At 35.1% G+C, this 17,240-nt stretch overlaps 1 protein-coding gene across 3 annotated transcripts; it reads left to right on the forward strand.

The window, feature by feature from the left end:
• The first annotated feature begins 249 nt into the window (after window positions 1-249).
• LOC141614006 (uncharacterized) lies at window positions 250-16,041 on the forward strand. 3 transcript variants are annotated; one of them, XR_012529302.1, is made up of 8 exons: window positions 274-520; window positions 2,836-4,106; window positions 7,105-8,007; window positions 10,224-11,545; window positions 11,737-12,174; window positions 12,266-13,494; window positions 15,225-15,583; window positions 15,872-16,041. XR_012529302.1 is itself a non-coding variant. In XM_074432766.1 (7 exons), exons 1-7 carry the CDS (start codon window positions 508-510, stop codon window positions 15,421-15,423), a joined length of 5,268 nt encoding a protein of 1,755 aa, XP_074288867.1. In that variant the 5' UTR covers window positions 250-507; the 3' UTR covers window positions 15,424-15,701. The 3 variants fall into 3 exon arrangements, 2 of the variants coding, with proteins under 2 accessions (XP_074288867.1, XP_074288862.1); XM_074432766.1 differs by lacking the exon at window positions 15,872-16,041 and having other exon boundaries at window positions 250-520; window positions 2,943-4,106; window positions 15,225-15,701; XM_074432761.1 differs by lacking the exon at window positions 15,872-16,041 and having other exon boundaries at window positions 15,225-15,701.
• Window positions 16,042-17,240: the final 1,199 nt, after the last annotated feature.

Raw genomic sequence — 17,240 nt, forward strand, 5'->3', positions numbered from 1 at the left:
TTTAATACTCCCTCCATTTCTTGATATATGCCGTTTTGCATTTACGAGGTAAGCCTTTAACTTTAATATTTACAAAAATATATTTATTCAAAAAATATAAAAATGTTACCATTAAATTCCTTACGAAAAACTCTTTAGTATACATATCATAATATTTAGTCTTATATTTTAAGAGATATTGAAGAGATGAGAGAGTCTCTCGAAATGTGAGAAAGTCATATATAAAAAACAGAGGGAGTAAGTTTTTTTGTTTTGTTTTGACCTTAACCGTTTAAGAAATCTGGTGTTTGGAGTAGCCCATATCAATTACATTTCACCTTCCTGAGTTCCACGCTTCCACACCTCCGCCGAAGAAATTCAGCAATGGCCTTTTCAATAATCGCTCCCCAATTTTTTATTTCAATCTTCAAACTGTTGCAATATTTCCTTTGGCTACGTCAATTGAAAGACGTCACTACTCTCGATCGACGCCGTTAATGGCGGAATTAAGCTTCCACACGACCGACCATGTCGCTTTTAGGTAAGTCAACTGCTTTTAATTTTTTTTGTTTTTTTTGTTTTTTATAGAACAATTCTACGTTTTCTTGTTAATTGTGTCCTTATCAATATCAATTATATGCAGTTTAATCTTCTATAGCTTGAATTGGTAAAGTCCCACAATCCTAATACTCCTCACGTCTTCATAATAATGTACTACCATTATTGATATTTGTTTGATTCATACTCCCTATAAAATATACTCTCTCCATTTCATTTTTATTTTTGATGGATTTAGAAAAGGTCACCAAAATTAGACCTGACAAAACCGAATTGATCCCAATAATTCAACCCGCACCCGACTTAAGGACCCGAATGTTTACTATTGCATGCAAATTGTTATTATCCCTAATAACTTGATAATAAGTTAACAGCTAGTCTTGCTTGGGACGGGCTAATCCGTCACAAGCTTGTGACCTCTCACAAAAAGGGAGAGGGGACAAGGTGGGGCACTCCCCATGTGTTTCCCACCCACCTCTCAATGGACATTTTGTGAGAGGAAACGGTACCCGTTTCTCACTTGTGACGGATAGTGTCCGTCACAAGTGATAATTTGTGATAAGTTAAACAAGTCACCCTAAATGACCCGACCTGACCGTTTTTCCCCCAAACAGAACCTGAATCGACCCGAACTGAATCCGACCAGATTGACCCCGTTTGCCTGTCTACCAGCACCTATTATACCGTTTGGATTAAAATAGAGTTGACACAATATTATGGTGATAGCTAATTGTCTAACGGCAATATTGAGTGATCAAATTTTTTCATGTCTAAATTTAGAAATAAAGGGTTGATAGTTTTGGGTTAGATTTGGGGTGAAAGGGGATAATAAATTTGAGATTGAGAGAGTAGTAATGTTGATTATGAAAAATACTTGTATGGGTAGTGGACAACTTAGCACGATTATTGCTACTCGGATCTAATCAACATAAATGCGTACTATTTTAATCATTAGATATCACTGTTCTATACTATCGCAAATGCAACTCTATATTTGATGAGAGCAGCTTATATTGATTATTTAACTGGTTGGTCTCGTTGAATACTGCATAATGCACAAGTGTGACATGTCTGATGTCTCCAGCTATTTCCAAGCAAGATAAGCAGCTGTTATGAATCATAAAATAAAGAAGACTAGATCTGATCATATTTTATAAATTTTCCAGCAACTTGAAAGTTTTAACTAACAAAGATTGCCAATCTGTAAGCTTAACTTAAATCTTGCAGCAACAGTAACACTTCCCTAATATAAGAGTTGAAATGGAGTTAAAAGAAATAAAATGCTTTTGTTCCCGTGCTCCGATTTGCCATTTTGTCAGTCTTTTATAAGTTAAATCTATAAAACAAATACGTCACTTTTATAAACCGTCACTTGAGTGCCCATTGGGCTCGAAGAGTGGTTAGTGCACAGGCTCCCTAGGCTCCCTTGTATCTTGTGCTGAAATTCCACTTCGCGAGTTATTGGAGGCTATCATGATTTGAGCCCGTGGCCTTTGGTCACACTGGCTCTGATACCTGATACCATGTTAGATGAACCATCTCAACCAAAACCTAACATTAAGGTGAGTTGATGCTGGACTATTATATTTATATCCTATTAATGTTAGTCGACCCAAACTGTATTTGGAACTAAGGCTTTGTTGTTGTTGTTGTTGTTGTAAGGTAACATATGATTTAAACATATGATTTAAAAAAATTGTGAAAAAGTGTTTTACACACGAATACTTGCAAAATATAATTTTTTTTGTTTTTTGATTGAGTGATTTTTCATATAATCACACATCTTTGTTAGTTATTTTTAATTTTAGCTTCAATTTTCTCGGAGTGCCTTGTCTTAAATTAAAATTGGAGGGTACAAACATAGAAAAATCCTTCTCGTTTTTTAACATAAAAAAATGGTAGACAACAGAGCACGATTGTTGCTAGTTGATATACTTCCTATATAGCAATTACGTGTATCTGTTACCTTTAAAATACCCCTCATGAAAAACCAAAAAGACAAATAATTACGGTAGAGGGAGTTTATAAACTAGAGAAGACTCGGATCTAGTCACTATAAAGGCCGTCCTTTCAAATCGTTAAGACATTACCGGCCTAAATGCTAATGACAGCAGTTTATTTGACTATTTAGACGTTCATCTTGGTGAGTATATGTCTCCAACTATTACCAAGCCAGACAAGGAGCTGTTGTTTATCATAATTAAAGAAGACTCAATCGTATTTTTATATATTTCCAGCCACTCGAGACTTTAATATTATCAAATTAGCACCCTGTACTGATCTATTTAAATCTTGCAGCAAAACTAATTGCTTTTGTTCTACAACTCTGTCAAATTCAAATAACAAACAAACAAACAAAAAGAGTGCGTGTCTTGAGAGAGTAATAATGTCTGACCCGATATTAGGTGGTGCGAAAGTTGTGGCCGGGACGTTTAAGAATTTGGTTGTCGATAGAATAGTCGAGTATCTGAGGTTTATCAAGAGTTATGAGGATAACATGATTGAACTCCGGAAAGAGCTTAAAGATTTATGTGCGAAGAAGCTGGACCTTGATGCAAAAGTGATGAAAGGCAAGCAGAATCTGGAGGTGATGACCAGACAAACTGCAAATTGGCTGGAAAATGTTATCGATGTGATTGAGGGCGGAGAAATGAAGATGCTTATGAAAGAAAAAGGGGTCGCTGAAATAGTGGTGAAAGTGATGGAACGTAACGCTTTGAAGAACTTATGGCAAGAGGATAGGGAGCTTTTCGACATTGTAATCAATGTGGTAAAGAATAAGTGCAGTCGACAAGAGGCCGGTGATAGAGAAGTACTTCATGCTGAAGAGGATGCTGACTATAAGAAAGTTGCCAAGGTAGCTAGCGAAGTTATGAAGGATATTGCTGAGGAATTTACAAAGTTTATACAAAGTGACGATGCCGCTGCTGTTGCTGTGGTCAAACTGTTGAACGATGAAGATCTCAAAAAGCTCACGAAAGATGGTGATGAGATGGCGATTATTTTGAGCAAAGCGGAGGGTGTAATTCGGAACAAGATTGAGAGTAATAATCATGATGAAAAGGCATTGTTGCTCCCAAAAGATAAGGAGGATGTCCAGACAGTTGATAAAAGTATCATGAAAGAGAATGTCGGGATGTGGCGTAAACATATGGGGAGTTTGATGTCTTTTATGGATGACGATAACTTCAAGAAGGGTCTACCTGATGGTGCAAAAATAGGGTTGGAAGTTATGGATGCTTTGAGCAAGAGTTCAAGGTCTGATCAGGTTGAAGCCCACGACAAGCAGCATAGATACTGTGGCAGCAGCGTTCTTCGCTTCGAAATTTACCGTCATCGTCATGATATGAGTCAAATAGCTCAAGTTATGGTCAATAATATCAGGTCTATGATTCTTAAATATCCTTCGGATCCGGTGACTAGAGATAAAAGAGACGATGAACTTGATATTATTCCTGGTGAGTTCGCAGATGGCTTGGAATCACGAGAAGTGCTTGTGCGAAAAATATTGATAGCTTTAAAAGATGATCAAGTTAACATTGTTGGAGTATATGGCATGGGCGGCTGCGGTAAGTTATATTCTGATCTCATTTTTCAACTCATTTTTCAAAATTTACTTTATACCCTCCAATCACATTTTCTGCTAGTTTTTGTAGATTTAAGGGTTAGGCAGATCTTGGTCGTTTTGAGTTTGAGTTTATGTTCAAATCATGCCATCATGGTTTAAAATATACATGTTCACTACCCTAAAAAAGCATCAAGTTGGGTCAGGTTTGCTGGTTTAATTACAGAGAAATGGACGTTATGCTAGAATTATTTGGAACTACTTAAACCATAGACACCTAAAGTACAATTTAATTTAGAATTTAGCTAGAATTCAGACACCTTAATTGAAATTTTTCTATGTAGTATTTCCTTGGGATCCAATTTCTTTTTTTTTTTTCAAGAAAAAGCAAGCCATTTTATTCATCTCCAAATTGGGAATAAATAGGCCAAATCTTACATAAGTATATCCAATAGCTAGACTTTATTAAGTATTTAAAGACTCCATTAGGATTCTAACACTGATGACCATATACTGAATTCATTTGATTAGATAGGCTATACTATGCTCCACTACTCGAAAGATGTGGGTTATTGCTCATTACCATACCTAACAAAGACAACACAGACTATTCTTGGAATCAGGCTTTGATCTTTGTTCCTTGAGCACCTACATATATAAATGCCTTGCATACAAAGTCTTTAAGATGTGAATAGGTAGGATCACACCCTTTCCGTGCCCTCTCAGAAATGCTTTGCCCCCACAAGATCAGACATTCTAAGCATACATCTCACCTTCACCACAATGGTTTTATTCATTCTTTCCGCAACTCCATTGTGTTAGAGGTGTACCCGGCTTTGTCCTCCGATGTCCGATGCCATGTTGTGAGCAATAATTCTTAAATTCATGAGAAGTATATTCACCACCATTGTCGGATAAAAGACGCTTCAACTTTCTTTCAGTCTCCCTTCTACCATGGCATAAAACTTTTAAAGATCTCGAATACTCGCCTTTTTGTCTTCAGAATATACACCCAAGTCTTTCAAGTAGCATCATCACTGCCACCAAGAGTCTCCACTTCAATGGGACCACAAGCATAGAGTGTACTAACTCCAATTTGTCTTTCTTTCTAATAGACTTTCTATAAAAAGAAGCCCAATGTTGCTTTCCAGCTAAACAAGGAGAGAAACAGATTTATCAACATGAATAAATTATTTTCCTGCTAAAAGTTGTATCCTCTTATCACTCATATGTCCCAATTGTCTATGCCATAAGTTGGGAGAATTCTTTTTTTTTTCAACTGCATTTAGCTTACCAGAACATATACTTAAATATGTTTTATACAAAGAGCAACACAACTCGCCTCTAGCAACTACTCACCTCTAGCAACTCTCAAAGAACCCTTGGATAATTTCCACTCACCATCTCCAAAGGTGTGTATGAAGCAAGGACATTTGCAGATGACAAATTCATACGTAGATTAGGGATATGACACGCATTCTTCAATGTAAGCATGTACTCAATATTGTCTTCACACTTATATCACCCAACCCAACAATACACTACCAAAATTACCAGCTTGGTAGTTCAAGAAATACTCCCCTTTTGGAACTCAATGGTATACAAATTATTCTGAATCTGAACCATCAACATGATGACACTCACTAGTTGCCAAATCAAAGCGACCTTATCATCACGCTTGTAACAATAATGACATGTCTTAGTCTCTTTTCCTTCTCTAGACTTAGACCTTGATTTTGAGTTACCACGATATTTAGGACCCCTATTATGACTTCTTCATCTGTTTCCGATAACAAGAGCATGTGAATTATCAACCTCCATCTTCTTCCTTCTAATCTCTTCATTAAACATGCTTTCTTTGATCACATCTAAAGAAAAGAGAGCACAGTGTCTGAAGGAGTGTTTGAAGGAGTGTCAAGGAGTAGAGTAAGCGGAGGAGAAGAGTTAGTGATAATCACATCCAAGGTTTCCCTACTAGCCGGTAAGGAACTCCCTGCTGCAATTTATCATCAAGCATAATCTTCATAGTCGTCAACTAAAGTTAAAGTTCATATCCTGGAAGTCGCTAAGATGCTCCGACTTCCCACCATTCAGTTTCAAATTAACAAGTCTCTTAATTAATAAAGCTTTGTTATGAGTCATCTTTCTTTCATAAAGACCTAATTTCTTCCACAAATCATATGGGTCGTTCTCTTGAGACACATGTTAAAAAAACTAATTAATATCAACCCCTTGTCTAATGGTCATTAGACCCCAAAGTATTTCTTTTCAACTTTTCAACTCTATTTTCCATTTTTCCTGGTTTTTAAAGTTTGGCAACATTACCATTTGCATCAGTGATTGTTGTGATTGTTTCAATTGGATCAAACAAGTCCTTGCAATATAACAAGTTCTCCATCTTAGTGAATAATTGCTACTGCTTATTTTCACCCAAAAGCAACAAAAGAAGTTTTCAGAAATCCATAATATTTGGGCCTAATAACAAACAAGCTGAGTTTTTTGGACTTAACACACATAAAACACAATATGTAAAAGAGTTTAACATATTTGTGTACCACAAGTGGGCTAGACCCACAACAATATCATCACTCGAATGATGCATCATTTATGAATTTAACACTTGGCACATGCTTAGTTAAAATAAAAATCAAAACAGATGCTCAAAATGACAAAAGCATACAGTATAATAGTCGGATGAATAAGACACACAAGAAAAAAACCTTATTGTCAAATTGGTTCATATCTTTTTCACTTTGGATTTTCTAGATAAATGTAAGAGGTTAAATTAAATGGATTGGAGTCTAGGTGCTAAGTTAAATTCGGATGTGTAGTTAAGATTGCACTTATATAAATTTAACACTTGGCACATGCTTAGTTAAATTCGGCTGTACTTAATGTGCGTTTAAGATTGCATTTATATAAATTTGGCACTTGGCGCAATTTGTCGTGGATTTAACTTTTCTGTTTTAGTCGCTAACGGGTTATAGCTAATACCAATGCAGGAAAAACTACCTTAGCAAAAGAAGTTGCCTATAAAAGAGTTAGTGATTTATTCAGTAAAAGAGTGGTGGTAGAGGTTTCAGAAGTTCCAAATATTAAAGGCATTCAAAATCAGATTGCCGGGGGAGTTGGTTTGACACTGGATGATATGAATACTACAGCTCAAAGGGCCCGCAGACTCTACAATAGATTGAAATCAGAGAAAATTCTCATAATTCTTGACAACATATGGAAGAAGCTTAATTTAGAAGTAGTGGGAATTCCTCGGGAAAGTAGTAATGATTCCTGTTGTAAACTCTTGATTACAACCCGAGAAAAACAAGTGTGTAGTAGCCTTATGGATGTCCAAGAATCCAATATATTTAAGGTGGGCTTATTAAACCAAAGAGAATCATTAAATCTTTTTGAAAACAAAAGTGAAAAGAATGTAGGGAGTGGAGTATTCAAACTCGTGGCAGATAGATTATTAATGAAGTGTGGTGGGTTGCCTCTTACAATAGCCATGACAGCCAGTTCATTAAAGGGTAAAAATCTTTCAGTGTGGCGTCATTTTGCAGAAACATCGGAAAAGCCGATCTCTAGTCAAGTTAGCAGTGAGTACCGTGAAACATACTCAATTCTTGAAACAAGTTACAAGTTTCTTGATATCGAAGAAAAAAGGACATTTTTATTTCTTGCTTGTTTATCTCCCCTCGATTCAGCAGTAACAGTCAAAGACTTGATGAGATATGGCATTGGTTTTGATTTATTTCAACGTGTAAACGGCCTTTCAGAAGCCATGGAGCAAGCATGTACGTGGGCTAACGAACTTATTTTATCTTCCTTGTTATTAGAAGGTGATTCCGAGGGGGAAGTTAAGATTCATGATCTTGTTCGTGCATCCATTATCGCATTTGTTGATAAAGGTAATGTTACATACTTTAACTACTAACGTATTAACATTTAAAAAAAAAACCTCCTCTTGGCTTCGCTTTATCATTAAATTATGAGAAATTGGAGCTTGCCTATAAGAATTTACCGTTATATGTATTTATTAGAAATTATTGTTAAATTAATGTTTCTCTATTTAGTTTTCTAGTATATTTTTTTCTTTTATTTAGAGTTTGTTTTGGTTCGCAGTTGTTTGAGTTGTTTTGAGTCGTGGCTATAGGGGTAGATGTTGAACAAGTCACCAAGTGGAGTAGTCGGAAGGTCATGTTGGTTGGGGGCGGGCGGGTTGGCGGTGAGGGTATTGATAGGTTAGCACTGCGTTTGGAGGGGGTGGGCGGGTTGGTGGTGAGGGTATGCGTATTATATTTTATTTTAATTTTTAAAATATTCATAGAGCGAGCTATGTGTTTGATTATCTCTATTTTTTTCATCTTCATTTATTTTCTCTTAACGTTATACGTTTGTTTTATGTAGACTTTTGTTGCGTTTGTTTGTTTTTCACTTATCGTAGCACGAGATGTTTTTGAATTTAATTTGTTTTATTCCTAATGGCAATACTTTTATATGTATTTTTGGATAACATGGCATTTAAAGAGTTTATGTAGGATACTCTATATTATCCTTTTGAGTAATACTTCCTCCATTCAACTCCAAACTACCATAGTACACTTTTCACGTTTGCCAACGCATGTTTTGCGCGGTAAATATCATTAGCTACGTATATGCAAAAATTATAAAAGTTACATATTTTTAATGTACTCGTAAAGACGAATCAAATAAGATCCCACAAGAATATATTTTCACTTATATATTGAGAGAAAATTGCAATTGAAGATTCATTTGTGAATAGTATGCAAAAACCAATATGGTAGTTTGGAGTTGAATGGAGGAAGTATGATACATTGATTTTTCTAAGCTATATATAATATTTGAAAATGTTCTATAAAAAGCTCTAAAATATACGGAGTATTATTTTTAGCCTCTTTATGTATCCAATTCATTAAAATTGTGGCGTACATAACAAAAGAGGGGATAACATTCATAAACAATGTAAAAAATATGGGTGACATAATGTGATTCTTACTTGTCGTTTAACTTATGCTAATGTCAAAACTTCAAAATTTAAAATTATATTTATTTGATGTGTAATTGGTGTTTAATTACTTTAAGAATAAAAGATATAATTTTAGGAGGTTACGCAGAACACATAAAGAGGTACGGAAAAAGGTTGAGTGACCGTCCCTCACAAGTTTTTTTGATTTTGACGTTTGTGCTCTAATTTATGTTTAATGTTTCAAATTTTTCTTTTTTAAAAAATAATTTTTGATGAGATATAGATATAAGTAGACTTAGTTGAACCTAATCCCTTATCTCCTATCTACTAAAAAAAATAGGTAATCTCATAAATTTTCCTTCCAAAAAAGCATTTTTTTTAAATGAGAAACCTAATAACAATTAAGTCCATTTACTAAATAAGAAAACTCTATAAGCATCTTTTTTTTTCATTATATTTTATTTAAGCATGATTTTACCCATATTACTATAAAACAAAACCGTAAATCGCTATTATTACTTTCGTGACAAAAAAATTAAGCACATTACTCAATTCTCTTGATTAATAATGAGTTACAACTTTGTTTACTCGAAGCAAAATACAATGATGAAAAATATAAATGAGGTACTACTATTATATAAAAAATTTATTATAAATTAAAAACTCTATACACCGTCATTTATATGGACATCACTTAATCAATTAGATGATCATCCTATCCTTCTAAATTTTATGAGGTCCACACAAATAAGGATATAATTGTAATCCAATATATAATAACATTAGATACCCCACTTGTTTCCGCTTTCTTAATCTTTGTACAAAAATCAAACGCAAAGAAACAAATGGAACGGTGAGAACTATATATATACTTTCTCTGTTCCATTTGTTTCGCCTCGATTACTAAGTGATGAAAATTAATAAAATGTATTTCGCCTCGATGTCCGCCAGCTTATAGTTTTTTGATAAAGAAATATAATATGAATTGAATCGTACAGGCAGACTTTATAAAGGTTTCTATTACAATTTTGTGGTCTTCTAAGAACAAAATTTAATATGTAGGATACTTTATATTGATTTAGAGCTAAGAAAGTAATATGGTTGTTGTGATGCGTAATGTTTGCTACCTTTTGGCAGACAAAGATCGCATGACCCTAATTGAAAGTATTCCCCGATGGATGTGTGAGGAGACGTTTGAAAAGTTCACAGCCATATCATTGATGTCTGGCCATGATTTTTCTCGGTTGAGTGGAGTGAAAGCTCCTATTCTTGAAATCTTGTTATTGAAAGGCGATGTATCCTCAACAACTCTTCCTTCTAATTTCTTTGAGGGAATGGCAAATCTGAAGGTTTTAAGTTTGTCAAATATAAACTTTAATTTGGGGTTACCAGAATCAATGGGACAATTAGATCGTCTCAAAACATTGCATTTACACTACTGTAAGTTGAAGGATGTTAAATTAATTGGTAAGTTGGTAAACCTTCTTGTTTTGAGCTTACGCGGATCGACTCTGGAGGAGTTAGCTGTTGAAATTGGTGAGTTGTACAAGCTTCGTTTACTGGATATAGAAGGGTGCAAGGGTATGAAAAGGATCCCCGCTAATATATTATCCCGTTTATCTAATTTAGAAGGTCTTTACATGCTCAATGGTTTTGATGATTGGGCATCCACAAATATCGAAGTTAACGATGGAGGGGGGTCTAACCAGGCAAGTGGAAGTGAGCTTGATACGTTGCGTCACTTGAATGTTCTTGAAATGGAGGTATCCAAAATTGAACAATTGTTAACCGTGAATAATGGCGAGCTGATCGAGCAACTGGGGAAGTTCAAAATACGTGTTCGCAGTTCCGAAGGAGGTCATGAAAAGTTACCCGTGTTCCGTTATGTATTAGAGCTGATTGATATAGATCCAAGTGTAAACAGCGGGTTAAGAGTGTTGCTAAAAAAGACGGAGTGTTTGGTATTACGTGATTGTAATAGGCTCACCAAGAATGTTGTCCCTGAGTTGGACGAGAACGGTTTTAAGGACTTAAAGTATTTGAAAGTTCAAAAGTGTGATGAGGTGAAATTTATAATGAGCTCAAATGAACAGAATGAGTCAATGGCCTTTGCAAATCTGGAGATTTTGGAGCTACTAAATATGAAAAACTTGGAGATGATATGTGCTAATGTGAAAGCTTCAGTAGGAGTATTCTCTAATCTCCGTCGACTCAATTTAACTGAGTTGCCCAATTTGGAATGTGGGTTGTCTTTGACTTCCGTTTTACTTAACTTGAATGAGGTTTCTGTTAATTCCTGCCCAGCACTGAAATTCTTTGCTATTAATAAGGATGCAAAAAACGAGACAGAAGTCGATATGTTTCCTTATTTGAAAACACTTCGTCTATTATCAGTCCAGAGTCTATCCAGCGTGATGGGGCAATCGGGAAATGAGGTGTTTGCTCTCTTCAATGCAGAGGTAAGTCAGACTGTTAGACTAATCTGCTTAATTGCTAATCAAATGAACTTACAACAAAATACAAATGTATATCACCAAAAATAAATTTCCTTGATAAAATCTATGAGATCATTAACTGTAGTTTTATTGCTTCTTAGATCATGATGTAAAATCTAAGTATCTAACACGTGACCTTTTAATGTGTACCACAGAGCAAATATCCATCTCTTGAGAGATTGTTGTTGTATGAAAATGATACGATTCAGACACTCTGGAGTCCAGCATGCTACGTTTCTGGCTTTCAGAATTTGAAGGCTTTATATATTATACAGTGTACGGAGTTGCGGAGCTTAGGGCCTCCATCTATATTTGCTGCACTTGTCCAACTTGAAAACCTGGAGATAAGTAGATGTAACAGTTTACGAGAAGTCATAGGCAAAGAGATAGATGGGGACGGAATTCTTGAAAAAGCTATCAATTTTCCCAAATTGAAAAAACTTTCCTTGGAAAGTTCCATGAAAATTGAAAGGTTCTATAGAGGAAGTTATAGTCTTAAGTTCCCTAATTTGAAATCACTGTGTTTGTCAAACATGGGTGATTTCACTAATTTTGACGGGACAGAAAACTCCACCACCTTATTCTCTGATAAGGTACTATTCTCATCAGTGATTAATGAATGACTTATAATATATATAAACTCATATCTGGTTAACTAAAAAATTACTTCTTATTAATGTGCAGATCGAATTTCCACGCCTGGAGGAACTGAACATACTGGACGTACAGAGTGTGTCAAACGAAGTTTTGAGGCTATGGAATTGGTCTTCATCAGTTGTGCAAGGAGAAAGTGAAAGCGGTAGCATCTCATTTAACCCTGTTCCAAACTTGCAAATATTAAGACTTGGTAACATCTCATTAAACCATGGGCTGCTTTCCATTCCTCAAGCCGTGTCTCATAAATTGTCCAATTTGGATGTCAATAAATTTAACAATATCAAATCCCTATTCTCAGTTTCAGCAGTAAATGAGGAGACCTTCTGCACATATTCTCAACTTCCAAACTTAAAAACCCTTTCTGTTCGTGAATGTGAATCATTGGAACAATTGTTTGACGGCGAAGACGATGATGTTGTTGAATGGTTATGTGAAAGTCTAATAGTAGAAATAATATTGGATAGTTTGCCAAAACTGAAGATTTTCTCCCTGCATTTTCTCAAAAATATTTGCACCCTCTCTATTTTTGAATTAAGTTGGAAATATGTATTTTCAGCTGATCTATTCATAAAGGGTAAAGAACAACTCCAACTCCTCGAAACTCTCAATATTGGAGACTGTAAAAACATGGAAGTAATAATCAAGGATGAGCTAGTCGGTGACAGAGAAGAAAGCGTTTATATTTTCCCACGCCTTAAGACCCTAAATTTATTTTATTTGAATATCACCAAGTTTACCTCCAAACCAAACACTGAAATACAATTTCCATCACTTGAAGTTATTCAAATGGGGTGGTGTAATAATATCGAATCAGTTTGGTCAGAACTCTTTATAGCTCCAAAGTTAAAAACAGTGAAGTTGGAAGGGTGTGACAATATGCAATGTTTTCTGTCTGAAAAAAGGAATGAAGTTCGAGAGCTGCCATTTTTAAAGATGGTGAAAATTAGTAAATGTTCAAAGTTGTTGTCATTTTCCTCTGCGCCTTTAGTTGCGCCCAAATTGAATCACGTGATTCTAGACAATTGCCCCGAAATGAAGTGGTTTTTACGAGGAGATTCAAATAATAATGATATTGTGGAATTGCCATCCTTGGAGATTGTTACTATTAAAGACTGCTATGGTATGGAATCCTTCTTATCAGGAGAAATAAAAGCTCCCAAACTATGTGAATTGGAAGTTGACAAGAAGGACTATTCTAAGTGTGCAAATGAGGAGCTCCAATATTTGTTGATGAAACTGCCCAATTATCATAGAAGGTACTCCATTCAAGTTTCTCATTTCTATGCTCTTTCCTTTTTTATTCAAGTTACTTTTTGTTCTCCTTTCTTTTTTTGGATGTGGGGTTGTATGTTCTGTGTGATCCATCCAAATTGAGTTATATGTAGTTTAATGTGTTCTGTGTGGTCTAAATTCATTTCTTTAATTCTAGTGTCCAAAAGGAGAAAGGAAGAAATAAGAAACTTGCCAAATTTCAGATATTATTATATTTTCTTTTAAATTAGTCCGTGTTTATTTCTTTTATTTTTAAGACTCAGTTCCAAACTTATATTTTTACACTTTATCTTTGCATATATAGGCAGAATGCACTCACATTTTTGGTCACATTTGTCTCAAGTTGATTCTTAGATTTCAAAGACAATCCGGCTAAAATTCTTTGGCTTTATCCCATGTTGATTCTAAGGCGCATGCAAAGGTTAAAGCAAATCTAGGGTTACTTTTTTTTTCCTAAGTTGGTGCTTAAAAAGAAAAAAAAAATAGGGTGAAGTTAAAACTTGTTATCGAAAATGGGTTCACTTCAAATTGTGATATGTGAAAAACTGCTTCGAAAATAAGTCGTTCAGTCCCAAAGCGACTTTAGATTAGGTTCCCCACCCACCTGAGCGACTAACAGTATATTTGGAAAAAAAACCAATTATATATGCTGCGAGGATTCCAAACCTAATCACGCGACATAACATACCTCCCCTTCTACCCAATACCCACTCACCAATTGTAATGTTTTGTTAACTAAGGCTCGGTTAAGGTAGTTGAAACCTGAAAAGATAGCTGAAAATTGAAAAGCTAACCGAAATCTGAAAAAGGTAAGTGATAAGGTAGCTGAAAATTAGGAGTTGATAAGTTCACTGATTATATAAAAATGTGTTTAACAAACTAGCGGAAGAGGTAGCTGATTTTGGTAAAATGACGTAAAAGGATATGAAATTATTTAATATTATACTCCCTCTTTTTCACTATTTTCTTCCCTATTTCCTTAAACGGATTATTCAGGCTTTCTTCCCCTATCTTATTTTGAAAACTTTTACTCTTATTTTATTCATCCCTCTCTCCTATCATCAAACCCACCTAACTTTTACTCTTATTTTATTCATCCATCTCTCCTATCATCAAACCCCACCTTACTCACAATTTCTTATTTAATTCCTAATTATTCATTCCCCTCTCCAATTCACACACCCCACCATCTTCCTTTATTCATTCTTTAATCATCTCCTAAAATATTGTCCCACATCAAAGGGGAAGAAAACCCCGACTAGGAGGGGTAGAATAAAGGGGTAAAAAATGAAAAATAAGTCATTTTAGGTACCTGATTTCTCAAATGCTATCTGAGGTAGCATTTTATTTCAGGTACCTTATTTGACCAAATAAGCTACTTGCCAAACACTTACAAAAAAATCAGGTAGCTGAAATTTTGGTCAAATAAGCTACTTTGATCAAATAAGCTACCTAAAGTGTCGTGCCAAACGGAACCTAAGCGCGCTGAAAAATTCATTTTGGGTAAGAAGTTTTAACAAAGACCTATTTTGATGATTGTAATTGACCATCTCAATTAAAAGTCTAATCCAATAATTAAAAGTTAGTAAATTGTTTAAAACTTAATACCACGAGTACTTAACATAAATTGATTGTTATGAGAATTCTAGAAATTTTGTTTTTCAATATTATATGAATTTAAGTCTCATGTTCATTTGTCTCATGTCTCAAACAGAGAAGAAAAAGGATGTAAAGAGGAGGGTGACGATAGTGATGGAGAAATGGAGGAGCTACGGAATGATGGATCCGAAGGCGAACAAAACGCTGTTGGAGGTGAAGAGCTGGAGGAGCTACGCACTCAAGGGAAAGGCAATGACAAATCCCAAGAAGAACAAAGCATGGAAGGAGATCTAACTGGAAGAGCTACGCACTGAAAGTAATGACGAATCCCGAGAAGAACAAGGCATGGGACGACTGAAGGAGATTCATCGTCGAGGGGGTAAAGAAATCCAAGGAAAATAGAAAAAAGATTGTGACGACAGTGAATAAATTCAGGAAGAATGGACTCATAATATTCAAGGAAGAATATACTCCGTAATTACTAGCACCTTTTAATAAGTATATGGCATGCTTTTTTCTTTTCAATTATGCTATCAAAATTTAGCACTGCAGTTGCCATATTAAAGTGTTGTTTATATACCCGGTTTCTTTCTAGTAGCCTGGTTAAGACTTAAGAGTTTGCACTGATAAATCATGCCCGTCTTGTTTGCGACCAAAAGACTAGATGTATTGTACTTTCTATACTAGCAAGACCAGTCTATTAATTATGCTTTTGAAATATATTTAAATTAGTGGTAAACTGATCAAGCTTATTGTTCTTAGCTTGTGCGAATCAGGTCTAGGAGTCAGTCCAATCTTGGAAGCAAGAAGAAGAAAATGATCCTTGGGAAGCGGCTTAGTAAGAGTGTTAGCTATGATCACTTGGCCACTGCAGCCCCCGAAGGAGGTGGCTTACATGGTCCATGTGGTGGTGCGGGAATGCATGGGCCTGGGCCCCGGGGGATTCAATCCCTCGTCAAAAAAAAAAAAAAAAAAAAAAAGTGTTAGCGAGCTGATTGTCCCCATTAATATGTTGAATACGAATAGTTCCTAACTCATTATTTTAATTGGATTTAGACAAAATATTTACTAGTTTGTTAAGCAACATTGTTGATTTCCAGCTTTAAAGAAAAACTCGGAGGTTAATCATGTTATTTCCATTTTGTATTTATGCAAGTTTGCTTATAAAAATATCAGCAAGTTTTGCTTATGATTGTGATTATCACAAGCTTGTGACGTCTCATGACCTCCTTTTCTTTTTAACATTATATTAATCGGGTCTGAATCGTAAATCGTTACAAGTTTGAAGCCGTCATAAGTAAAAATTTGTGTCTAAATATAAATCTGATTATAAAAGGTCAACAAAGATGCGACTATTGTAATTATTTGGACTCAATTTCGATAAGTGTAGCACGCAATTAATTAGTGCAACCATGTTGAAACAAAAATAAAAATACTAGAAAATTGCATCAAAGATGATTCAAACCCTGGTTGCATGATCATTTATGATACATTTACCACAGAACCAAAAGCAATAATATTGTTATTTATGATACATTTACCACTGAACCATAAGCAATAATATTGTTGATATTTTTGATAGATGAACCATCTCAACAAAAACCTTAACGTGATGGTTAGGCCCAACCATTATTATATTTATTCTTATTATGCTCCCTCACTCGAGTGCCCATTGGGCTCGAAGAGTGGTTAGTGTAGAGACCGCTTCATACCATATGCTGAATTTCCACTTCGTGAGTTATTGGAGGCTGTCGGGATTTGAACACATGACCTTTGATCACACTGGCTCTGATAAACCATTTCAACCAAAATCTAAGGTGATGGTTGAGGCTAACTATATATTTATTCTTATTAATTCATGCATTTAGGCCTTGTTTGGTTACCTTGCTAATTCATGGGAATTTTATAATCCTAGAATTGTGTTTTTTAAAGCTTGTTTGGTTGCCCATTTTCTTGTAAAATGGAGGAGTTTTCAACTTCTACATAATGGGGGAGTTAGATTACCCATCCTCTCCTTGGTCAGTGTAAACTCCTACATCATTTGCTAATAAAATTTACTCATTTGCAAATTTTTGAAGTGATTCAAGAGTTGTAGGGTCGTAACTTCTCTTTCTCTATACTTTCTCTCACC

Source organism: Silene latifolia, chromosome 1 (assembly GCF_048544455.1).
Source record: "Silene latifolia isolate original U9 population chromosome 1, ASM4854445v1, whole genome shotgun sequence".
Classification (NCBI taxonomy): Eukaryota; Viridiplantae; Streptophyta; class Magnoliopsida; order Caryophyllales; family Caryophyllaceae; genus Silene; species Silene latifolia.

What these genes read in the sequence shown, in the direction of transcription:
- LOC141614006 (XM_074432761.1), top strand. Translation starts at nt 477, where the DNA reads ATGGCGGAATTAAGCTTCCACACGACCGACCATGTCGCTTTTAG. An exon ending in TATCGCATTTGTTGATAAAG is followed by an intron (nt 8,008 to 10,223) that starts GTAATGTTACAT and finishes ACCTTTTGGCAG; the next exon opens with ACAAAGATCGCATGACCCTA. An exon ending in CTGCCCAATTATCATAGAAG is followed by an intron (nt 13,495 to 15,224) that starts GTACTCCATTCA and finishes TGTCTCAAACAG; the next exon opens with AGAAGAAAAAGGATGTAAAG.